Raw genomic sequence first — 27,463 nt, forward strand, 5'->3', positions numbered from 1 at the left:
GTATATTCATTCTTAGATTTCCAGTATCAATTGAGCTTAATTTTTTTTTTTATGGTAAATTGTTAGCATGTTAATTGTTATGTTAGTTTTTTCTCCGACTGATTCAACACTTTTTGAGCCCTATCTATTTCATCTCTCAAGCCTGAAGAAATCCCCCTCCCAGTCGGACTCCATATCTCTTTTGACTCTATGTATGATCTCCATCTCCTTTAACTTTTATTTCAACTAGTTCAACCAGTTGAACTACCTCATCTCACCTGGCTGGAGTTGATAGTTGATAGTACTATAACAATGAAGAGACAAAGGAATCAAAGACCACAAGGCCACTATATCACTATAACCTTGAGAGACAATCCAATGGTTCAATACACACCACCATAAATAACCAATGGTTCACTATAAACAAAATCATTTGATATTGAGATACATCAAAATTAATTAATTCATGCATTCCAACATAAGATACAAGGGGACCAAAAGTGGTAGATGTTTGTGTCCCTTAATTAATTATTTGGTCCAAACTTGTTCTCTGATCGAGAGAAAAAAATTGTTCGAAGAGATCAACCTCTTAAATTGATCTCCATTAAATTAGTTTGATTTACCAAACAATATGCTTGATATATAAAAGCTTTTTATGTGCTACCTTTCTTAATCATGTAAATAAAAAAACTGTTGCACTACACAGTGAAATCATGGACAGAGAAGGAACACAAGGCTTTCTTGAAAGGTTTAGAGGCAGTTGGAAAAGGCAGATGGAAGCATATATCAAGAAATTTTGTGATAACCAAGACTCCTACTCAAGTTGCTAGTCATGCACAAAAATATTATCAAAGAAATGAACCAATAGTCCATAAAACCAAGCGCCAAAGCATCTTTGACATAAAACTTCTTGTATGGTTTCACTTTTTTTCTTTTTTATGTGTGAGTTTTTTTTTTTTTTTTGTTATCCATAACATATGAAAAAATTTATGATTTCATTACTTGATATGGCAGGATGATGAACATCAAAATTCAAAGGCTTTTGCTGCTTAGGTCTAATGCCTCCTGTTGGTGGATGGTCTGTCGTCTGCTTTATTAGATGTCTTAGTTCAGATTTAGATAATTTGGTTTGTAGGGTTGCTATTTTATGGTTTTGCTTTTTGAGGAGTCATTTTTGTTAGATAGTAGTACACCTCTCTTTTTTTGTTTTTAGGTGGGGAGTACTTCTAGGACACCTCTTTCGATTTTTGTTTAGTTTTAACATTCTGATACTCCTCCTTCATGGAGAACCTCAGTTCGATTTTTAGATAGAACAATTTATTGGTTAGACTTTATTTATCATGTAGCCGAACTTCATAGTACTATGGTCCTCGAGTTTAATTCTTGGGTTGAACAATTTCTTGACCATATAAGTAACATATGAAATTAATCTATTCTCAAAAAAATATAGATATATGATTGCCTTCAACTTTTTTTTACCATTTATTTATGTATTGCCAAACTAAAAAAAAAAAAAAACAATATAGATATTATGATTGCCACGAATTTTGTTAATTATTGCTTTTGGACTGCATTACGTGGCTGTTTTATCTTTATTTTCTATTGTTTCAGTTTTTTATTTGAGTCAATAAGTGGTTCCTACATCTTAGGAGAGAAAGTAGCTTTTATTATCCCACATTCCTAATTCTATGGTGATGTGGTTGTGTTCTGTTTTGATATTTTGAACTTACTATTTAGTGTATTGCTGCAGTCATTAATAAACTGAATTTCCCTATTTCATCTCAGTATTATTCTCTTCAACATACTTTACTTTAGTTTTCAATATTATTCTGCCATAAACCATCAAATTGGTAGCAGAGCTATCATCTTACGGGACCTGTGAAAATGGAAACTGAAACAAGTTTCTCACAAGTTGCTCCTCCTGTCTTTGATGGGGACAACTATGACCTTTGGGCAGTAAGAATGGAGTCTTACCTAGAAGCTTTGGACCTTTGGGAAGCCGTGGAAGAGGATTATGAAGTTCCTCCGCTGCCGAATAATCCAACCATGGCTCAGTTAAAAAATCACAAGGAGAAAAAAACTAGAAAGGCAAAATCATGTCTTTTTGCCGGTGTTTCACAAACTGTTTTCACTAGAATCATGACGCTCAAAACAGCCAAGGCCATCTGGGACTATTTGAAGGAAGAATACACAGGGGATGAGAGGACTCGAGGCATGCAAGTGCTGAACTTGATGAGGGAATTCGAATTGCAGAAAATGAAATAGTCTGAGACAGTTAAAGATTACTCAGATAGATTGATTTCCATTGCAAACAAGGTTAGGTTACTCGGAACTCAATTTGCTGATTCGAGGATCGTAGTCAAAATTTTGGTTACAGTACCAGAGAGATACGAAGCATCAATAACGGCTTTGGAGAACACAAAAGATTTGTCCACAATCACTTTAGCAGCGGTGTTGCACGCCTTGCAAGCCTAGGAGCAACGAAGGCTTATGAGACAGGATCATGCGGTGGAAGGTGCTTTACAAGCCAAGCATCATGAAGTTGGAAGTACCGCAAACAACCCAAGAAAAGACAAAGGTAAAAAGAAAAGTTATCCCTCTTGCAAGCACTGTGGCCTCGACGGTCACCCACCGTTTAGATGTTGGAGAAGACCAGACGCAAAGTGCAGCAAGTGCAATCAGCTTGGACATGAAGCTATAATTTGCAAAAGCAAAATTCAAAAACATGAAGTCAATGCCCAGGTTGTAGAGCAAGATGAAGAAGATCAGATTTTTGTGGCAACGTGCTTTTCAACTAAAAGTAGTTCAGAATGCTGGCTGATTGATAATGGTTGTACAAACCACATGGCATATGATAGAACTCTCTTCAAAGATTTGAAGCCTACTCAAATATCAAAAGTCAGAATTGGGAACGGTGGCTATATTTCAGCAAAAGGAAAAGGAACTGTGGTAATTTCAACGAGTTCAGGTATAAAGACAATCTCAGATGTTCTTTATGTACCTGATATTGACAAAAATCTGCTTAGTGTAGGCCAATTGATTGAAAAAGGATTTAAAGTATCTTTTGAAAATCAATTTTGTCTAATCTTCGACACCACTGGTCGGGAGATTCTAAGGGTTAAGATGAGAGGTAAAAGCTTCTCATTTGATCCAATTGAGGAGGAGCAGAGTGCTTATTTCACTGAAGTCAGTCCCACTGAACTGTGGCATAAGCGACTTGGTCATTGTCATATTCAAAGAATGATGAACATGAAGAATAATGATATGACAAGAGGTCTACCGGTGCTTTCTAATCATTTGCCAAATTGTAATGCTTGTCAATTTGGTAAACAAATCAGAAAACCATTTCCAAAAACTGTTTGGAGAGCCTCTCAAAAGCTGCAACTCATTCACACTGATGTGGCAGGACCTAAAAGAACACCGTCATTACAAGGTAGTCTGTACTTTGTTCTCTTCATAGATGATTTTACAAGAATGTGCTGGATTTTTTTCTTGAAATTTAAGCATTAAGTGGCTGGAGTATTTGTAAAGTTCAAGAATATGGTTGAAACTCAAAGTGGCTGCAAGATTCAATTTCTAAGATCCGATAATGGGAAGGAGTATACATCAACACAGTTTAATTTATTTTGTGAAGAAGCTGGCGTTGTACATCAACTCACAACTCCATACACTCCGGAGCAAAATGGAGATAGTGAAAGGAGAAATAGATCCATAATGGAGATGGCTAGATGCATGTTGCATGAGAAAGACTTGCCAAAACAATTTTGGGCAGAAGCAGCCAACACGGCTGTTTATCTTCAAAATCGACTCCCCACAAAGGTTTTGAAAGATAAAACTCCTTTTGAGGCTTGGTATGGGTATAAGCCTTCACTAACCTTTCTTAAAGTGTTTGGTTATGTTTGTTTTGCATATGTTCCACAAGTTAAGCGTGATAAACTTGACAAGAAAGCAATTCCAGGAATTTTTGTCGGATATAGTTCTGTTTCAAAAGCCTACAAGGTGTATCATCCTCAAAGTGGAAAGATGACTGTCTCTAGAGATGTGCATTTTAATGAAGATCAACAATGGGACTGGAAGAATCCTAAAAAAACAATTGGATCTTTCAATGATATTGAAGATGATTATCTTGAAAAGCAAACAACAGAGTTGTGTGAGAACGAATTAGAAGATGATCCTCCCATTAGAGGCACAAGGCTGCTGTCAGATATCTATCAAAGATGCAATGTTGCAGTATGTGAACCTGCTTACTGTGAAGAAGCACTAAAAGATCCAAAACGGAAAAATGCAATGGAGGAGGAGAAGTCAATGATTCACAAAAACAAGACATGGGAACTCGTTGACAAGCCTGAAGATAGAAACATCATTGGAGTTAAATGGGTTTTCAGAACAAAGCTTAATGCAGATTGCTCGATCAATAAATACAAGGCCAGACTCGTAGTTAAAGGGTATGCACAAATTTTTGGTGTTGATTATTCTGACACTTTTGCACCTGTATCAAGATTAGATACAATTAGATTGGTGTTAGAAATTGTTGCACAAAAAGGCTGGAAAGTATTCCAGTTAGATGTTAAATCAGCTTTTTTAAATGGAGATTTACAAGAAGAGATATATGTGGAGCAGCCAGAGGGATTTGTGGTGCAAGGTGGAGAAGATAAAGTCTATCTTCTTAAGAAGGCCCTTTATGGCTTAAAACAAGCACCAAGGGCTTGGTACAGTAAGATAAATGATCACCTATTGAGCATAGGTTTTGAAAAAAGTTTATCTGAGTCCACTCTTTATGTAAAACATAAGGGTAAAAATTCTCTCATAATTTCCCTCTATGTTGATGATCTTTTAGTAACCGGAGATGATACAAGGCTTGTTGAGGAATTCAAACAAGAAATTATGCAAACTTTTGAAATGACAGATCTTGGTTTGATGACATTTTTCCTTGGAATTAAGATCAAGCAAAATGAGAATGATGTGTTCATCTACCAAAACAAGTATGCAAAGGAAATATTGAAAAAATTTCAGATGGAGGAGTGCAAAATAGTTAGCACACCAATGAACCAAAAGGAGAAGTTGAGCAAGGAAGATGGGTTTGACAAAGTTGATGAAGGATACTATAGGAGTCTTATTGGATGTTTAATGCATCTCACTGCAACAAGGCCAGACATTCTATTTGCTGTAAGTATTCTCTCTCGATTTATGCATTGTGCTAGTGAAATGCATTTAAGGGCACTGTTGATTATGGTGTCAAATTTGAGAGCTGTCCAACATTCAAGTTGTGTGGATTCTCTGATAGTGACTGGGCTGGATCCATTGATGACATGAAGAGTACCTCTGGATATTGTTTCAGTCTAGGCTCAGGAGTTTTTTCATGAAGCACAAAGAAGCAAGAGACAGTAGCACAATCCACTGCAGAAGCCGAATTCATAACAGCAACAGCAGCTGTAAATCAAGCTGTGTGGCTAAAAAAGATTTTATTTGATTTACATCTCCAACAAAATCATAAGATAGAGGTATTTATTGACAACCAGGCAGCAATTGCAATTTCAAAGGATCCTGTATGTCATGGGAAGACTAAACATTTTAACATCAAGCTCTATTTTTTAAGAGAAATGCAGCAAAATGGAGAAGTGAATTTGGTTTATTGCAAGTCAGAAGATCAATTGGCAGATTTGTTTACAAAGCCACTTCCTGTCAGCAAGTTTGAGTTTTTAAGGCAGAAAATTGGAGTTTGCAGATCCTAAAGCAAGGAGGAGTGTTAATTATTGCTTTTGGACTGCATTACGTGGCTGTTTTATCTTTATTTTCTATTGTTTCAGTTTTTTATTTGAGTCAATAAGTGGTTCCTACGAGAGAAAGTAGCTTTTATTATCCCACATTCCTAATTCTATGGTGATGTGGTTGTGTTCTGTTTTGATATTTTGAACTTACTATTTAGTGTATTGCTGCAGTCATTAATAAACTGAATTTCCCTATTTCATCTCAGTATTATTCTCTTCAACATACTTTACTTTAGTTTTCAATATTATTCTGCCATAAACCATCAAATTCTATACGGATTGCGCCATGAATTCTATACGGATATGTAACAGGAAACCCTAATATTAAGGGATTAATATTAAATTTGTCAACAAAAAAAAGGATTAATATTAAATGTTAAACTATTTTTTAATTATTACGATCTATAATTTGTAGAAAATCTAAATTTTTTTTTTGTTACAATCTAAAATATATTTATATATTTGATTTAAAAAATATGTAAAAGCAATATGGGTAAATTACACTAACCTCCCTTGAGGTCTTCTTAAATAATACGAACATCCCCTTTACTTTTAAATCAAGCAATTTAATGATGAGAACAGTACTGAATTGGAGACGTTGAGAGAAACGTCGAGCACAAATTCAATAACGCTGACCAACCAATTGAGAAGTTATGTAGTCAAAAAATTAAAATCAGTTGAAAATTGAGAAGAAGCATTTGTTGGTGGATTTTGCTCCCAAATTGAGTGACATAGTTGACTATATTACACTATTCACATATATTGTTTTGATCATATTTTTCTACTAATAAATAAAATTAAATATTAGCATATAAAATGTTGTTGGATTCGTCTCGATAAGTATTTTCAAAATATCAAATTTTTATAATTTTTACATTAATATAATTAAAAATATTAATCGTCAAAGTTATGCATCGGCATGCACGAAACATTCAACTGTGTCACTCAATTTGGGTTGGAGGGAGTAGTAGTTTTTTTTTTTTCACTTAACTGAGAACTATCGGTATTAAATGGAGGGGAGGTATTTGTTGCTTTGAATAAAAATTAAGGGAGGTTAGTGTTTAGTTAAAAAATAGAGGGTGTCGGTGCTATTTAAGATGACCTTAGGGGAGTTCAGTGTAATTTTCCCAAACATATTTTCTCTAGTCAAAAAATATTGCATCATTTTATGAACAATATTAAAGTTAATACTTATACATGGAAATGAACATTTTATAAATGAGTAAAAATTTTAATGTTAAAAAAATATTTCATAAATAAATATAACATTTTTTATATAGAAGAAACGATGTTTATGATGCGACAAATATAATATTTTTATTTATTTATTAAATTCAAATAGTCTACACTCATGGTTCGATAGTGGATTCTGTTAAAAAAAATTAAAAATAGTACATGTCTTATTCAAAAAGAAATTCAATAAATCTTGGTGAGGGGATCATTGATAAAATTGATAAAATAATTTAAAAAGGAAAAAGAAAATCCGTCAAATAAATATAGAAATAATGAGATTTGTTATTTTTGTATTTTTTATCATAATAATTTCAGTAAAATAAATATATTTTCTATTATAATAATTTCAATCAAATAAATATTCAATAAATAATGAGAATTATTATTTTTTATTTTTGAACAAGCCAAAATGAGATATGAGATTTATTATCTTTTTGTTTTCTCTGTCGTAACGATTACATATGATATCCAAATTATATCTTACTTATATTTAAAGAGAAAAAGAAAATTTGGTGTGGACTTTTCATAATATCAGCAATATCATTGATTTTTTTTTAGCAGCAAAAATCTTTTATTAACAAACTTACCATAACAAAATGCATATCTTTTCTTTTAGCAGCAAAAAATCTTATATTAACAAATTTAATATAACATAAGACATGCCTTTTTTAATTATTTTTTTTACATTAATTTACTTACAAATAGACACAGACAGACGCGGAACACGCCCTATCTGGCAGCTAGTCTTTGATAAAGTAGAATTCCTCTAAATAAGAAATTATAATTATCAAATGGATATGTTGTCGTGTGAGCTTAACTCGGTTGGCAGGACATTGCATTATATATGTCGGGAAAATTTTGTAGTCACTAGACTACTTGACCAATAAATAAATAAAAATAAAATGAATATGTTAAACGCATAATTATTTGTCTAGATTAAAGGGCGTTTAGTTCTACAAACCCTAAATATAAACCAACAACAAAAGCAGCGTAAAAAAAAAAAAATTATCAACGAAGGATATTTGATAAAAAAAATTATTTAAAAAGAAAAAAAAATTCCTATAAAAAGATATATAAGTAATGAGATTTGTTATCTTTATATTTTCTATCGTAACAATTTCAGTAAAATAAATATATAAGTGATGAGATTTATTAGTCAAAAAAAAAAAAAAAGGTGATGAGATTTATCTTTTTGTTTTCTACGGTAAGGATTAAGTATTATATCCAAATCATATCTTTGATAAAATAAAATAAAATTTCCCTAAATAAGAAATTATAATTGTAATGGATATGTTTTTTTTTTTTGGTAGAAGGATATGTTTTTTTTTTACCGCCGTTGTAATGGATATGTTAAGCGTGTATTTATTTTTCTATATTAAAGGATATTCTGTTCTACAAACCCTAATATAAACCGATACCAAAAAGACAGCGTTGTTTATAAATATAAACCCGACAACAAAAAACAAAACCCTTAACCAAAAAAAGATAAGAAACAATTATCATGAGGAATGACCCAACAACGTGCGATTCCAACAAGTACGATGATAATGGTGAAAGGATTGTGATGTTGTTTGGTGTGAACATCGGAAAGAAACCAACCAAAGTTCATGTCACCCCGAAGGACAGCTCTAGTATGGAAAATATCAATTATATCCCTCATGACAATAAAGATATTTCTATTGTTGAACACAAGAATGAGGATGAGAATGGGAATAATGAAGTTTCAAAGCATGAAAACATGGAAAGAGGTATTGTAAATACTATTATATATATATATAAAGGTTATTATAGCTAATTAGTTATGGATATGGTAGCTATGTTCTATTATATAGTTTAATTTGTTCATGTCATTTGCTTTCTCTTAGGGTGTGTTTAGTTCGGGGTCTCATCTCACTTTAGTTGAACTAGACGGACCCTTAATATTATGGTCAAAGTATCTTATGCACTCTTTTAGCTATGTATTCTTGTAGAATTGAAACAATATCCCTCTAATCCAAAATTTACTTCTTAGATTCATGGTAGAATTGATTATTGAGAGAGTAATATATATCTTTCTAAGAGTATAAACAATATTCGAATTTGTGATTCTTTTCTAGAATATTTTTCTTTCTTCTGTTTTTTTTTTTTTCTTCTAGTGTTATACTCTTCCTTGGATTCAAACTTGGCACATGTCTAGAGTCTAGACTACCATAATTGTTGTTCATAATCTTCATAGTTCATGTGATTTTTTGTCTTATGTAGAATATGAACAACGGAGTGAGAGTGATAATGACAATGATAATAACGAAGATCCAAACATGGATATTGGTCAAATTGCCAACCATGATGAAAAGAAAAAGGGTATGTTTGTAAAAGTCATATATTAAGCTTGCTTCCTAATTAGTGATGGTAGCTATATATTTTATTATAGTTTAACTTGTTCATGTTATTTGTCTTGGCTAGAGTAGTTTATGTACTTTTTTGTTTTGAAACGGTAGAAGATATATTGATCAAAAGAGTATAAGCAATAATTGAACAAGTGACTCTTTCCGGAGCTTTTTTATTGTTATGCTCTTCCAGTGGATTTAAACTTAATTAACCACGTCTAGACTACCATAATTGTAATCTTTGATCTTCTAAATTCACATGTCTAGATCAGACTCGGTCACAATGCATGTGTCGGGTGTGCGACTCGCGACTGCACTGGGCTTAAAAAATTTGCAGTAAATTTTGTGTATCAAAATTTTGAGAACCTATATTAATAGTGATCATGTCTGACCAGAAATGTGCGACCGCGCCGGTGTTTGAAGTTGCGAAGCCCCTGTTGAAGCGGAGGGGGGTTGTGTACCTGCAGGCACTCCGACGCTCAAGTCAGTTTAAGTGTGGAGTGAAGGTTTTCTGATGCTAGATTATACGTACCTTAGGAATGAAGTGAGTTCACGTATATATAGCCCCCAGCGCAGGGCCAAGGCCCTTGATGGCATTAATGGCCATCAAGTGGCTGCCGGAAAACGGCTAATGAGCCTTGATGAGCAGTTAATGCTCATCATTCCGGTGAGTTTGACGTTACAGAAGCCCTAGGGAAGTAGCCGTTGGTATCCCGAGCATTCATGATATGTCCGCACGTTGGGTGCTGTCTCGGCTGTACAAGCTCGCTGACTTGTATTTCGAGCGTCTAAGCTCGGCCCAGAACAAATAGTATTAATAATTATATATAATCAATGTTAAAAATATATCAAATGTACATTAATAGATTAGTGATCTTCTAAACTTAACCACATCTAGAGGATGGTTACTCTAGGGAGGAGTAGGTTATTGCCTATAGTGTGGAAGTCGTGGACTCCTAAAAAAGTTAATATTTTTCTCTTTGCAACTTGTTCAGGATAGACTTTCCAATTAGACAAAACCTTTTTAGGGTCCCTGGTAATATGTTTTGTGTTTTCTATAGGTTAGAGGATGTTGGGTATGAGAGATATATTGATCATCCACGTGGTTGTTAGTTTGGCGTTTTGTTGTGTGGTCTATTTGGAACTTCCGTAATGAAATAATCTTTGCATAGAGAATCTCATATATTGAATCTCTAGTTGATAGGGTGATATTTTCCTCATGGAAGTAAAAACTCTGGTACCCCTGCTCTGTTTATGACCGAGTCTTGACCAATTTGAAAGATCATTTAATGTAATAGAAATAACTGATTTTTTGGTTTTTTTATCAAGTAAGGGAAACTCAATAGAATTCATAATTGTCTCAATGTTTTGTTTAATTATCTAAATATTCAAGAATTAAGACCATTCTAATGCTCCCTTGCGTCATGCATAAACTGAACCAAACAATTAGGATAAGCACGAAGATGAAAGCTTCTATAAATACGGACACCCACAATACATCAAAATTCATTGCCCATGGATAAAGAAAGACCGTTTCAACATCAAAAACAAACTAGAGCAAACATATAATAACGGATTTGAAATTTTAACCAAGCATCGTCTATCGGTTCTATTCCAGATTCATAACTAGAAAGTTTTTCTGGACCTTTTCTAATCGGAGCTAAAATTCCAGAAATTAGAAATGTCAAAATAGAATAAAGATCGATATTATTAGAAATGTCCAAAAAATATCATATTCATAAACCCAAAACATAAATGTACTCCTAATACATATTTCATCTTAATGCATAAGAATTTTGTAATATGAAGATGCAACCTCTTTTGTGCCGAAATCGATAGAGTTTTTTTGGGGGGAGGATATGGGTCTCAAAGGGTTGGGTTGGCTACTGACTTGCAGCAGCTTGTTTTCATTTCTTTGTATATGATATTTTCTCCTCTTCTATGGGTGATTTTTGGTGGGTGATGGGTGTCTTGTTTTGCCTATTTTCCTTCCTTTGTATTCTCTTTTTTACTTTAACTTTCTAAATTTGTACTCTTAACCGGTGACTTGGTGCACTAGTTAGTATTTTCCTTATATATAATATATTTTTTATTCAAAAAAACTTATATTATCAAATATAATTCAAGCATTTAAATGGAACTATGATCTCTTAGTATTTTCCAGAGTTAGATCTATGATCTTTGAGTTTGAAAAAACATTTGTTAGAAAAAATCAACCTTTTAAATGGATTTCAGTTATGCGAAGAGATTAGTTTTGTTTACCAAAATAACATGCTTGATAAGATATGTTTATGTGATACTTTTTTTACTTTCTATGTGACTTTTCAGTTTTCACAATAGCCGTCATCCCGCTATCCGTAGCATTTTTGGGAGTCGGCGCTACAAACCACTATCTGAGTTTAACAACATAGCTGTTGCATTACAGTGATACCATGGACACCGAAAGAGCATATGGCTTTCTTGGAAGGTTTAAAGGCAGTTGGAAAAGGCAAATGGAAGCCTATATCAAAAAACTATGTGATTACCAGGACTCCTACTCAAGTTGCTAGTCATGCACAAAAGTATTTTCAAAGAAGTGAGATTGACCCAATGTTTAGAAACAAGCGCCAAAGCATCTTTGACATGAAACTTGTATGGTTTCACTTTTTTCTTTTATATGTGAATTTTTTTTTGTTATCTATACATTATGTAAAAATTAATGACTTCATGTGGCAGGACGATGAATGTGAAAATTCAAAAGCTTCTGGTGGTTCTTCTTCATTGGGACCATCTTCTGCAAGCAACTCTCATTAGATGTAAGTGCAACAATACATACATAACTTTTAGCTCTTTGAAAATAATTTTTTCTTTTGGAAATAATGGAATCTTAGACTAGAATATGACATACTAGAATACTAGAATATTGAGATAATGATTTAATACACGGTTACTACATCAGTCGTCTGATCAAAGAGGAACATTTGAGATCATTATTAGTTGATTTTATAAATATGTAATACATACCGCTGTTTAATCTCTATTTAACGGTTGAGATATAAAATTGTGTGAAACTGCATGCTTTTTGTACCGTAGTCGATCTAGATCCAAAATATTGGGGCCATCCCTTGTTACTCTCTTTCTGCTCCCATCTCTCCCCCTCTCATTCTCTCCCTCTTTCCCCTGCCTTTCTCACCTTAAATTGATGTATTTTATTTAAAATGTAGGCCAAATAGATTAAATATTCAATAAACTTGAAAAATGAACATTTATTTTATATTTGAGATTGGGTGTAAACATTGTCTTTATTTTTTATTTAAAATGTAGGCCAAATAGATTAAATATTCAATAAACTTGAAAAATGAACATTTATTTTATATTTGAGATTGGGTGTAAACATTGTCTTTATTTTAAATTGTTTATAAAATGGAATTGATTTTAGGCTTAGCTTAATATAAATAAATTTATTTTAAAAAGTGGTTTAGTATTATTATACATATATATGTGTGTCATTTAAGGTGTCTCCATTTTAATGTTTAAAGTATGTAATAGCATGTATTATTGTTGTTACCTTGTCTTTTGTTATGTGGTTTGAATATGATGATCTCTAACTCATACAACTTATTTTGCAGTTGTTGGCCTAGTTGTTGGCCTTGATTGTATCGGAGGACGTATTCATATAGCGAATTCCTTTGACCAAAAGAATGATTTGTATGCATTGGTGGTGTAAAAAAAATTATACATGCATCTAATTAAATTATACAAAATTAGTATTTATTGAGATATTTTAGGAACTAACAAAAACAAATGCGTCGTTATAAAATAATTTAATTAGATACATGTGTAAAAAGTTTTACATTATCAATATATAAATGCTTAAAATATACTCTTACATAGTTAGTTTATATTTTGTAACACAAGAGATTATTCCTTTTAAAATCATTTCCTTTTAAAATCATCATTTTTGTTAGGTTGTATTCTGTTTTTCTTCATAAAAGTTTTATTCTTTGATAAGGTTTTTAATTATGCATATTCTTATTTTTTTTTATTTTTTCCGGTTTTAACACTATATGCTTTTATGGGGAAATGGATCTTGATAATCCAGAGTTCGGTCACGAGATATATAAAGTCTGTCAAGAATTGTTCTCAAAAAAACTTAAACTCAGGTTCTTCCGAACGACACGATTCGTATTAGGTGGAGCTCACTAACCACTTAAACTCAATTATTGGTTTTACATTCTAAATTCTTTGATTAAAGTTATTTTACATATGCATTCAGTTATGAGTTGCAACATCATTTAATGAATGTGACACGTCATATGTTTTAAAACACATTACATGATGTGTTAATACGTTATTAGATGCATGTGTGAGATAACTTTACATCGTGTATATAAATTAAATTCAAAGGAAAATAAAAAATGTAAAGTTATTTTACATATGCATTCAGTTATGTGTTACAATATCATTTAATGAATGTGACACGCCATGTGTTTTGAAACACATTACATTTTGTGTCGATACATTATTAGATACATGACTAAGATAACTTTACATATAAATTAAATTCGAAGGGAAATCAAAATTTTGTCATGTGCACTTTTTATTTCACATTTTTTTTTTACCAAAAGATATGTTTAGAGCATTTCATCTGTAATCAACTAATACATATTGGTACATCCATAAAAATATTAAGATTAGCTATAGATGTAGTTATGTTTGCAAGAGCATCATGAATTATACTTCATTGATTTGTTTCCTATTAAACTCAAAACGGGAGTTTTAAAAAACAAATATGTATACATTTTGTCATTATGTCATTACATAACCAAAGTTAGTAATATCATTTCCTCCTTTTTAAAATAATCCATACTGTAAGATCCTCATTAGAGATGGTCTAAGTGCTTCAATTTTTAATCTTTCATCTAATTTGGTCATCACATAATCATAATCATGGATGTTTGTGAGTTAGAGAGGTGAAGATTTGAAGAGATGGAAAAAAAAATTATATGAACAAAAACAATTTTAAATAAATTTTGGGTGTAACCAGGTATTTTTTACGGGTGTTACTAAAAAAAAATTGGGTGTAACAGCATCGGCGGCTTAGTCAATTTACTCGAGTTTCAGTTACACAACCTAAACTTTAATACCATTTTTTACTATTTCTGTTACATGAATATCTTGAAATTGGCACAGGTTAAATATGAAACAGTTCAGATCACATACTAATATTACTATATCTTTCCAACGGCCAATGCAAAGCATGACATGACAAAGTAACTTATATGCAATTTTACAGTCTACTTACAAAAATATTCAAGAGTTAACCGAATTGACTTCAGTGAAAGTCAATCAAACAGTGGTACAACCATCAACGAGACTTTGAACGTCAAGGTTCAACTTTGCTAATAATCACAGATGCATATTTGGCAATGGATGATTCTGGAGACTGCTGAAGCCTTCCAATTACAGGGAACAAAGGTGATGAACGCATGAACTGTCTGCAGAGTGGATGGGCACACATCTTTGCCAAGGAAAAGAGAGCAATCTTTAAAGGAGACTCGCCTGTTGAATCATTTCTGCTTGGATTTAGAGCGGATACTGCATAATCGGAAATTAACTCCAGAAGAGACTGCAAAGAGAAGAGGCCATCCAAGACAAACATCAAATTGCATATATTTTTAAAAATAAGAAATGTTTTCGTCATTAGTAAAAAAAAAAATGTTTGCGTCATCTTAAATTTTAAAGGAAACTAAAACTGTTTAGGACAAACAGTTCACCGTTAAATTATTTCGTTATGAAAATTGATGAAATTGCATTTGACTGTATAAATAGAATTAGAAACTAAATAATATCACTTTAAAAAATGCAGTGTGCACGTACCTGAACTGCTCCTTTAGACACAATGTCTCCACAAAGTCTGTCAGAGTTGCGAACCAGATTGCTAAGTGCACCTGCAGCATTTGCCTTGGTTTTGTCTTCCTCTGCCACTTGCAACAATTTGGCCAAATGAGGAATCGACCTCCTCAACTCTTCATACAACACGTCATTGTAGTAAGCCGCATTTCCAATCTGAATTCAGGTATAGGATAGTAGATTAAAAGAGATAAGAAAAAGTATAATTGACAAGAACTAAGCACTAGCATGATGGTATCTGTTCTAAAAACAGGAAGGGAAATTTATGCACATATCTATGTAAATTGACAAGAACTAACTTTAAAATGTTTGACACGTAAAACATAAAAGAAAGTATTCATTGCAAAAGTTCATCCGAACATCGTACGGATGCCAAAAGGCCATAACATAATCTACAATACACTATCAAATATTGGCTTTAGCAGTAGGAGACAAAACTTACAGCAAAACAAGCAAACTTCCTTGTTCGTTTGTCCGGATCAGAGCATCTTTCAATGAGGATACTAATAATTTGATATCTTGCCTGCAAATTGCAATTGTATTATAAGAGAATTCAAAATATGATAACTGCATGTGTCAGATTTTGGTTTTTCATATTTTATTGAGAGTCTGAAATTTTTTTAATGTAATGAAAATGTGTACACTCATTCAATGAAAACTTAATATATAAAAACAAGTCAACATGAAAATATAAAAATTGTATTATAGGGGGAAAAAATGAGGAGAATGCCGACAATAATATATTTCTATATTTTTCATTATTATACTTACAAGAGAACTGTAAAACAGGGCACTGTGGCGACACATATTACCGAGAGCACTGCAAGCTTTGGCACGCACATTCGGATCCTCGTGTGAAAGAAAATCTTTTAAGAACTCCAAAATAGAAGCACCTTTAATGTACTCATAGAATCCCTGAACACCAAGAAACAGAAAGTAAAAATAATTTTTCAAACTATCATTATGGAACATCCAGAAAGCAAATACACGTGAAACAGTTATCCTGGTCCAAATATAAAATAACCCAAACAATGCATGTGCATTGTATTCTAGAAACCACAAAAGAATTTTCTTCAAAGTAAAATTTTAATCAGGTGAAATCACAGATATTTTGACATTACAAGAACAAATACCTTGAACTAAGCCTTAAAACACTTGATTCCAATCCATCTATAAGGATTAAATGAAGTCATTGGATCTATCTCTAATAATCAGTTCAATGATTGCTTCACCAAATCTCTAGAGGACCTCAAATTGATTTTATATGTAACAAGTTGGATGCATATGATGGATATTGGATATGCACCAACTTGACAGGAAGTGTTAATCATAGCCATAACTAGAATTATTCTCTCTATTTTATTATTATTGAGACAGTTTCCTTAGCTTCTTATTTATCCTCATTTTGAGAGATTCTCTCTAGTATATCTAATTATTTTCATCGTCATTGTGTAATGCCAGTTAGTTGTTCTAAACTACTCCTTCGCTCCTTATTATAAGCTAAAAATCACTTTTCTAGGGAGTAATGCGTTCTACAATATGTGCACAAATCTATGTCTTTTCTTTAATGTGTAGTTGTGTACCCACTACCCTTTGTATATTAAAGGCAATAACCAATCAACTTAGCATTCATATAATGAAACAATTTGGTGGAGTCAAAACTAACCTTGTCCATACGAGCAAGATCGGAAATTATCATAAGAGTATCCAGCAAAACCTCTTTTGGCCCAGACAAGTCAAACAACCTTCTCATTCTATTTGGATCCAAAAGACCTTTACTCACAAGTTGAACTGCTAAAGGTCGCTGGGACACCATTTTAGCAAGGAAAGCCACAGGCTTGCCCAAATCGTGCAACTCCATATGATCGAGGCATCGAAGGATAATACTAGGCACACCAACCTGAACTTCAAAGCAATTGATTAGGAGGATGGATGTTATAAGATGGCAATTCAACTAGTAGTCAAGTGAAAATAAAAGATAATTAGCCAGCAACCATTTCAAATATAATTATAAACTTCTATAACTTAAAACAACGGATAAAATAATACTCCCTCCGTCCCATATTAGATGATCTGTTTGACCATTTCACAGTTTAAGAAAACTGTAATAATTAGAGAGAGAGAGAGAGAGAGAGAGAGAGAGAGAGAGAGAGAGAGAGAATGTGACTTTTACTTAATTTCCCTTAAAAAGAATTGATGACTTACTTGGGAGTCATGAAAGTAGTAAATATTAGAGGGTATAATGGCAAAATATTGCATTGAAAGTAGAGTAGGTCAAGTATTTTGAGACAAATTTTATTCCATTTGGGTCATCTATTTTGGGACGGAGGGAGTACTAAAAGTAAACTTACAATCACAGAAACTAATAATTGATGCATTAAATAGTGTACCAGCTGTGATTTTTCAAAAACGTAACCTACCATCAGCTACTGCTTAATAACAAACATTAATTACATGCAGTAGCATATTAGTATCCCATGAAAGAATGATATTTGTTTGAAACCACTTTCAAATAGATAACCAAAGGTGATTGAAAGAGGATTTTACCTCCACGAGGATCTTAATGTATTTGCTCATGTCTTCTTCTATTGCCTTAACTGTATCCTTATCTTCCATGTAAACTCTCTGACCAGGGGAACCAACGTTAAGAAGAAACCCACTGCTGACAGAAGCAGTGGCTGATGGCAAGCCAGGTGCATTTTGAAGAGCAACAAAAGGAAATGCTAAGAGGTCTATGACTGCATTTATGATATCTCTGACTCCTGCTCTCCCTCCTCCAGGTCCGGTCCAGCATTTTATCAATTTAAGATGCACATCACATATTAAGTTGGATACAAGCTTAACATGTTCATTCCTAATCAAAATCTGACGAAAAATCAAAGCACCACCAGAGAGACAATGACATAATGATGAAATTGTCCACACAACGCCTATAGGAGATAATCCAACTCTATCATTTAGGCACTCGTTTTCTTGAGAAGGATTTAAAAATACATCGCTTAATAAGCCGATTAGAAGTAGTGGTATACCACTTGCACACAACTGCTGAATAGCTAATGGTCCTCCCAACTTGAGTTTGGAATCTACAAGACCAACACACCCATCTCTTACCCCTAGCCAATATGGGAGCTTCCCAGTAAAATTACCAGGGCCCGGTTCATTTTCATTTCCTGAAGAAAATTTTAGATGATCACTTAGTGTAGAAGCTCGAGGAATTAAAGGCGTAGCAATTTCAGATATCGGAGACTCAACCAAAGTCCCAGATTCGAGCGAAAGAATGGATGCCAAAGCCAACATGGCTGATGAACATTGAAGTTGGAAAGAGGCTTTTGTTTTATCATCATAAGAAACATGATGAGCAAGAACTGAGAGTCGAGCAAGCTGCTTCTTTGGTGAGTTGGTGAGCATAAAAATTGCAGAATTTCTTCCAGTTGACTTCAAATATTGTGCAATTATTGTAAGAATAAGACATGAATGACGAATCAGAGCAGAAGGATTTGCTAATTTGCATTTAGTGTTACTTGGTTCTACACTGTGTTCATCTTTGTTGAGAGAGGAACTGCATATTGACAAAACCGAGAAAATCTCTGAAACAATTGTTCCATCACCACCACCACTAACAACAGTGGTCACAGGAAGCGAACTGGGAATACCACAAAGGACGGCTGGAACAATTCCACTATGGAGGCAGCACCTAGACAAAAGCTGAAAAGGCAAAAGAATGATGGAATATAAAAATTTGAATTACCTTCAACTATGCCATATCTGCAACAATAACCTTTGTACCAACAAAAATAAATACTATAACTTTAGAGAAACAATAAAATAAATATTGGAAAGATCTACTTTAGGAAGCCAATATAAAACATGCATCTTTCTGTCATAACAGGAATCCCTAAAACAAGGGCAAAGCCGAGAAGTACCTGAAGACCACAAATCGTAGCGGACTCAATGCGCTGATGAAAACAATAGTACACAGCAACCTGAACAGCTTTGGATCTCACGAATGCTCTTGTCACTGCATCAACCATTTTTGTTGATTCTTCATCGTACAAGGGATCTTGTCTGTGATCCACAATTTCTGTCCTCTTCAAAAAATGACTCGGCAATGCACTGATTGGAAACAAAATGGCACTTTTTTTATTAAAAAGGGTGTCCAGAGCATTAATCAAGGACCAGGCAGCTCTGCATGCTTCAGAAGCAGCCCGTAGCATATTGGAAGAACCAGCAATAAGACTCGAGCCTGAAGTCGCTAAGCACTGGCACAAATGGTCTACTAAACCAGATGTTTTTGCATGCTCTATAATTCTGTTAGCTGTTGCGTTCAGTGTCTCTGAGCCTGACACTTGAGATAATCTAAGCACCTGAGCAACTTTAGACAAAATGACCGTAATGCAGGCACTAGACTCATAAAGAACTCTTCCAGATGCATCATTGTTCGAAGTTACAACCTGCAATTATATATTAATAAATGAGTGCTGCAAACACGTAAGAACTGCACAATTAACAAGAGTTTTTCCATCTATCTGTTGTACAAGCTAATATTTAAGATATTCTAGGTATTGGTTATGAAGATATGAATACTGAAAAAACTAAACCATGTAGTTTAGATTTACATCGTCACATTCAATATAAATTACCAATAATATGCAAATTTACATGATAGAAAGAGTATCACCTGAGAATAGATTTCAACCAATTCAACCCAGTGATTAAAATATGAGCTTGAAAAGGAACTCCCACCATTATCTAGGAAAATTTTAGTGATAGAGAAGCCCTGCACAAAATAAATGCCCGAAGTTTAACTAGCTAATCTTGCAAGAAAAGATTCTCAATTAATTTCACAAAACATTCACCAAAAAATTAGGCCAAAAATATAGTCAAAGAACATAAAATTAGATGCACATACTAAGTTTATGGATATTGTCAACGAAAGTATTAAAAAGAAAACAATCCTAAAATATGTGGGCTCCCCAAAAAATGCATTTGTAATCTCACCTATCTCTCTCTGTTTTCATATTTATGTCTCTACCACATTTGTAATAATTGGATACTCATGCTGAGCAGTAAGCATATGATTTCACTTGAGTGAGGTCCTCAAACAAGATATATATTTTAAAAGTTTGATAACTATAACACATGGTCTAGCTTGACGAATTGTTGGAAGGTAAGTAAATAATGTCTAGATAAACTGTATATATTACACAGTAACATGTATTTTCAGTAATCAAAGTAAACTGATGTGTAGAATTATTATTTTCAGTCTATATATTCAGCTCGCTTTGTAGATGAGATAGCCAGACTTAATCACGGTGGGACTTAATCCCTACACTCATTAAGGAAGACATTTAACGCAATAGAGTTGGTCTTCCTAGTTTTAGATTCAAATAATCCACTGTTTTCACGGGTTTGGTCTATGTCCCCCATGATTTTTTTATTCATTTTCCCTATTTTCAATATAATTTTACTGTGCTGCAAATAATTTTTAGCTCAACATAGTTTAGAAAACAACTTCTTAGATTGCTTCCTCGACATTTCCATGGATTGCAAGCTCTATTAGAATATAATCCTACATCATATACCAAATATCTATCTTCCAAGAGATTGTAAGAGGCTGAGATACTCTAACACATCAAATGAAGATCCAGGCATTTTAAATTCATTACACATAAATAAAAGGAAAAAAAATACAATTCTAGAAGGAAGAAACTAATAGATTAAATGTGTAAGTGATGTACCTTTGTTAACAAGTCAAAAACTTCAGCAGATTTCATTGCTAAAATATATTTGATAAACAAAAGGAGTTCGCTTATTATTTCATCTATTTGTCCAATAGAACTGAAGACACCGGCAGCAACTAGATTTGACAGAATTCTCAGTGACTGGTTTGAAGCAGGAAGATCTTGATCACTATAGATCATAAAAGAAAGACTTCAGAGATAAATAATTTTAAAACCAAAGTACACTTACTAGGGTGGTGAAACAGTCATTTGATTTTTATTGAAAAACAAATCAGTGCAAGTTCCAAAACAATCAAATTAAGCCTCATGTTCAATTACCCAGCTACATTGCTTTTAATGTATTTAAATTTATATAGTACTATTAATAATTAGTAGTTTTTTATAATTGGAATGTGGATGATCTTTGAAATTGAAATCAATGAAATGTGTGTTGTCCTGTTAAATCAATGTCACTTTTCATGAATTAATAAGCATCCAATGTAATGTTAGTATTATATTAACATTTGTGTTTTAATAGTTTCTCGATAAATATATTACAAATATCATACTGTAGTTAACCGAATGCAGGTAATGGGATAAGGTCCAGGTATTAGAGTATACAAATTACAATTCAAGGAATCTAGGTGCCGATGTGATATTTTTAAAAACGAAAGCATGGGAATGAACATTATAATTATATTATGGCCGATGTGCTATTCCGCTAAAGCGGTGCTCTAGCACACGGTTGACAGCATTGAAAGCAACAAAAAATGAAACCATGTTCTGATTATTTTAATTAAGAGAAAGAAAGTGCAAATTGAAAATGTATGGTAAAATTACTAATTATATTATGGTAAACAATATGTGTGAACCTGAAACATAAGGAAAAAAGTTCTAGGTAGGATGATTTTATGTCCACAGATTTTCAACATTCAAAAGAAGGTTCCCCATATGATAATGAACAAAAGCTCAACAAAAAATAAAACAATGTGTAATAAACTCAAGACATTAAAACCAATCCAATACTAAGTGGAATTAATGAGGACTCCAAATGCAAAATCTGTGTTTTTAAGTCTGCAACACAAACTTACCTGACAATATTTTGAGATCCCTTTGACCATCGTTTCAGTGGTTGTAGAACATGTCCCAATGCCTCATTGTCTTGACCAATTACTTTTGCACCTTTGGCAGTGCGAGAGTTACTTTCAAGTCTGTCAAGTCTTCGGCAGCCTGCTCAGAAGCATTCACATCAACCACAGGTGTTCATATAAGATACAGAATATATTACTAATATATATATATATATATATATATATATATATACTCCCTCCGTCCCATATTATAAGCAAAAAAAATCACTTTTTCATGTCCCAAATTATAAGCAAAAAAAATTAACTTTTATCATTTTCAAGATAAACTTTTACTTAATTTACTCTCTCTCTTCTTTTCCCCATAATCAATAACCAATAAAAACTGTTTTTACATCTTCTCATGAAACTTATTTCAACAAACATACAAAAAGTCAACCTTGAAATTATCATATTTTACTTTTCTTAATAAGTGTGAAATTTTTTTTTTGCTTATATTATGGGACGGAGTAGTATATATATATATAAACTTTCATCCCAACGGTGGATTTTGTAAAATTTGAATTTGTTAAAACGTTAACAATATCAAATGTTACACCGAAGAAATATATATACTAATTTTTATGACTATTGGCTGTCTTCTTGTAATAAATTCAAATTAAATTTAAAATTAGAAATATTTTCATTCCAAATACTTATGAGAGGTTCAGTAATTGTCACTTTGCATTTTAATTTTAAGGGGAAATGCGCTTAACTATGAAGTGGTTCATCAATCTATTCTTGAAAATCAAATAGTTCCTAATTTTTATGTAAACAGGATCATATGTCTTCCAACAACCAAAGAAATATTTGCATACAAATAAGCAAGGTTTGAAAGAGAGACAACAATACCTGACTCTCCTACATCATTTTGATTTGAAAATCCAGGAGACTCATCCAGCACTTTAGTATTGGTTTTGTTCATGTTAGGAACATTTAACTGAGTTTCATTCTGAAGTGGTGAAGCAATATGCTCTTCCAAACCTGTTGTGTGATTGTTTTTGCAAGTAACAAAAATAAATTATTATAGTAGAGAGAAAGGGAAAAAAATGTAGAGACATCTAGTAGACATTTCATTGATACTACATAATAGTAGAGTATGTAAAGTTGCTGTACCTGTTGAAGTTTGAATCGTTTTAGCTTCAACCCTTTGTGTTATATTGTTGTCCCTTGGTGAACCACTTATCTCACGCAATTCCTGAAGTAAGTTCAATCCAAATTTTAATAAATTAATTAACTGAGAATACTCTACTGAGTTACAATTCCAATGAGCATCTTTCCCAATGCAAAATTGTTTGGCATAAAGTTTAATATGCCTACCCTGGCTTCAGTTTTGTCGTTAGATTCTTTAACAAACGGGTGTTCAAGAAGAGCCGGCCAAGTTAGTCTACTTTCTGGTGCCTGCATGGAATAAATTTGGAAACCAAAGTTTATAATTCATTGTGGATTAAAGTAAAATCTCACAAGGTAGAAATAAAAAGGGGGAAACATTCACTGAACCTTGTTAAGCAAACCCTTTAAAAAGCTTTTGAAATTTGGAGTCATATGTTCAGGATATTTAACTGGATCCTGGATTATTCAATTAGTGATCAGCCCATCCTTCAGTATAAGAGCATAAGTGATGCATATCAAATATCTTCCAATCGAAAAATGTACCTTAACAATGTGTCTGATGAGAGCATAAACAGAATTTGTGTAAAACGGTGGTTGGCCTACGAATAACTCATACCTGTTATAGTCATAAAAAACTGGCTTCAACTCAATGTGAATAACAAAGAACATTGAGATGAGATTGCCCTTTTCAAACAACACTTGCTATATAACTATTAGTTAGATAATGCCATCATTCAGATCACTTTTACAAATTACAACAACTTTTACAAATTACAACAGGTTCGGTCCATCACTAAAACTGGGAAAAGCAAAGCAGCAGTTGATTACCACGAGAATGAAGTTTGGAACAGAATCTGATGTTAGAAAGAATAAGGATGTTGCAAATAGAAAGTAAAAGAAATAAAAATTAGGATCTATTTGATTTGACAATATGAATGGCCAACTTAAATCTTGTAAAGGCGTCTGATATCAAGACATTGAGCCATATTTAAATGGACAACTGCCATCCACGAATGCATGACTGAATACCAGTAAATGTGTTATTAGATGCAGATAAAAAGAGATTAGAGATATTTAACATACAATATAACACCAAGAGACCATAAATCTACGGTGTGGTTGTAAGGTTGTTCCCGGACAAGTTCCGGAGCCATGTATAATGGAGTGCCTGAAAAACATAAAACAAATTTAGTTCCTCAAAATACAAGCAGCTACATACAAGCTACATTACTACAATTAATATTAAAAGGCAACAAATTGTGTTCTGATGAACCAAACCTTTTATAGATCTCAAAACAACTGTATTTGTGGACATCGCACGTGCAAATCCAAAATCACAAAGCTATCAGATATTAAAATAAAAAATATTAGACCACGATCAACTGTAATTAACTAAAGAAAACTAGAAATGAAAACCGTACATCAGTGAGTTGGTTAAAAAATAATCTCATGAGTGTCTGAATTAACTTTGTGATTAAAAAAACTTGTCAATAGCCAGTTCAAGGGATGTATATATATCCATTCCTTGAAATATCTTTCCCACATAAACAACGATGAAATTCTTATTCCCAGGTATTTTACAAAAGAAGTGTTTGGATAACACTTTCAACATTCCTCAGAAATATTTGTAAGAGTGGTCGGGTATAGAGGTTCCCTCATGGAAATCTTTTATGCTCAACCTCTCCCCCCTTGGGAATAATCATAGGATGTGGAATTTACTTCTTTCCTGAGAATCTCTCATACCCAATGAATACAATTTTGCAGCTTTGTAACAAACATGGGAATACACATTCCCTACCCATATATTAGGGCTTGAATCTCTCATAAACATGGGAATACACATTCCTTGAAACAAACATTCTGGCATAACCTTCATATAGAGCTTTTGAAGAAAAAAAACAAATCCCTTAAAAAAAATGAACCACGCCACTACTGATATCAATGAGAATATTGTGGGGCATGTATATCGGTATGAATTTGGCTCGGTAACAGGGAATTACCTTGACAATCGATCCGGAACCAATGAGGATATTTTGGGGCTTCATATCACGATGGATGATCCGATTGGAATGCAAATAATGTAAGGCTCTTACCTACATAATCCAAACCCAAAATATAAGACGTTTATCCTTGTAATTCTTCCTCTAAACATTGTTAGAAGTAGGATAAGCAGTTCATGACAAAAATACCAATTGCTTTGCAATTGCTTGGACTTGTTCCTCAGGAAGGCATTTATCATCCTCAAGAATCTCAAATAGCTCACCCTGAAAAATAAAAATTATCATCAGCATGACAGCATGTCGGATGATTCAGTCTTTCTTGTTCCACAATCAGCTGGTTGTAAATACTTAAATGAACCACTAATGGATGGATAAGTGGTGGTAACTTTCACAGGTTCTAGAGTGCTACAAATCCAAAATCATTCAAATAGTCAACTGAAAAAATGGCAGAAATACAGATAGTTTACTTGTGCGAACTCTGTGACTACACAAAACTCTTGTGGGGTTTCAAAGGAATCAAGCATTTGGATAATATTTTCATGCTTCAACTTCCTTAATATCTGCAAAATTCATGAATATCAAATGTCAACATTTAGCACAGCCATTTATAAGAAATTAGTAAACACAACAAAAGCTATATCCTATTAGGTGGGGTCAATAATACAAATGAAATCATTTAGAACACATTATTTTCTTTACCAATTGTTTGTTCTAAGTTTCTCCAAATTTTCCTTCAAGTTTTAATTGTGATTTATGCAGGTATGTTGAACCAAATTTAAAACTCAATGTACACTGTATATTTTAGTCAAAATTTTCTGTATATGCACTCACCAAAAACTGATATCAATCGCACCATCGAATCTGTGTACTCGGAAGACTTTATTATATTTTAGAGTTATAACTTATAAGTTCTACATAAAGCTGATTAAACCATTTTGTCTTCTCGCTGGTCAGGCAACTCGTGCAATTTCTTCTTTCTACCTTAATAAGTTAAATAAAAACTAAATATTTCCAAGAAAAATACATCTTACATTATCAATACCATATCAACATGCGAAACTATTTCCTAATATTGATGTAAAAAATGGAAATCAGGACAATTGCAAACGAAAATCAATGAACTCAACATTAATAAATTACTTTATTTACTCATTAATTAACTCAATACAAACATAGCAATAGCAGTTTATAGCAATTTAAGAACAGCTAGCAGTAGCTTCTTAACTTCTGATACAGATTGAACCTAACTACACCTCAAACCATGAATCAAAGGGGAGGATTATAAACCCTCACACCAAGTTCATGACTCTCGATGTGCGACTTCAATTTAGGTTCATGAAGTCCACCTTGCACATGAAAATGGGTAACAACTCCACACTCTAGCCCCAACTATCAAATCATACCTCTATCGTGACACTCTCACTCTATAACTCAATACTTTTAGCATCAACGACAAAGAAAACTTGTATTTTAGCATTCAAAATTCAAACTACAGACAATAACAGAAACCCTAACTATCAAATCCCAATCAGTATATCCAAACTTGGAATAACAAATCAAACTTCCAATTACACCAAATAGAAGGGTATTGATGAAACTAAAACGAAATTTATGAATGAATCAACGAATTACCTCGATTTCTTGTCTCAAATTGTGAAGATCCTTTTCAGTTTTACCGTGCTTCATGATGAACTTCATAGCGACAGTCTAAAATGGAAAAAATTGAAAATCGGAAGTTAGAAAATGGAAAGAAGTGGAAATGGTTAGATTTAGGAAGAGAGAGAGTAACCTGTCCGGTGTATTTGCGTCTTCCTTTGTAGACTTTACCGAAGGAACCTTCGCCGACTATCTCGATGACGTGGTATTTGTCGACGGAGCCCATTGTTGAATCGGATTCAAGAAGAAGAAGAAGAAGGTGTGGTGCGATGCGATGCTCAGAGAGAGAGAGAGAGAGAGAGAGAGAGAGAGAGAGAGATTTGAAAATGGGAATGTAGAAGAAGAAGAAGAATAGTGAGGAAGAAGAGAGTAGAATCAGAAATGAAGATGAATTTCGAATTTCTATTCCCGCTCCACTCAACCCTTTTTACGAGTTTTTTTTTTGCAATGGGAGGGGGGGCAAAGTCCCCAAAGAGGGAAAAAATCTAACCGAGAATCCGAGATATACAAACGTCTGATATGTCATAAAAAAATAGTCTCCGGAGATTTTTGGAGCATGATTATCGATAGTCTATGTATTGTAGTTTAACTACAATGTACTGTGTCTTG

The 27,463-nt window shown here is 33.1% G+C and overlaps 1 protein-coding gene across 1 annotated transcript; it reads right to left on the minus strand.

The window, feature by feature from the left end:
* Positions 1 to 14,503: 14,503 nt before the first annotated feature.
* LOC123909188 (serine/threonine-protein kinase TIO) lies at positions 14,504 to 27,273 on the minus strand. Its single transcript, XM_045959973.1, has 22 exons — positions 26,988 to 27,273; positions 26,831 to 26,905; positions 25,666 to 25,758; positions 25,388 to 25,462; positions 25,199 to 25,291; positions 24,477 to 24,540; positions 24,282 to 24,366; positions 23,742 to 23,814; positions 23,586 to 23,654; positions 23,406 to 23,486; positions 23,202 to 23,283; positions 22,938 to 23,069; positions 22,050 to 22,188; positions 20,977 to 21,148; positions 19,917 to 20,015; positions 19,162 to 19,689; positions 17,786 to 18,943; positions 16,905 to 17,138; positions 16,010 to 16,153; positions 15,681 to 15,761; positions 15,206 to 15,394; positions 14,504 to 14,954 (listed from the first exon to the last, which is right to left on the minus strand). Exons 1-22 carry the CDS (start codon positions 27,078 to 27,080, stop codon positions 14,712 to 14,714), a joined length of 4,002 nt encoding a protein of 1,333 aa, XP_045815929.1. The 5' UTR covers positions 27,081 to 27,273; the 3' UTR covers positions 14,504 to 14,711.
* Between the last annotated feature and the right edge of the window lie 190 nt (positions 27,274 to 27,463).

The sequence above is a fragment of the Trifolium pratense genome, linkage group LG1 (assembly GCF_020283565.1).
Source record: "Trifolium pratense cultivar HEN17-A07 linkage group LG1, ARS_RC_1.1, whole genome shotgun sequence".
Classification (NCBI taxonomy): Eukaryota; Viridiplantae; Streptophyta; class Magnoliopsida; order Fabales; family Fabaceae; genus Trifolium; species Trifolium pratense.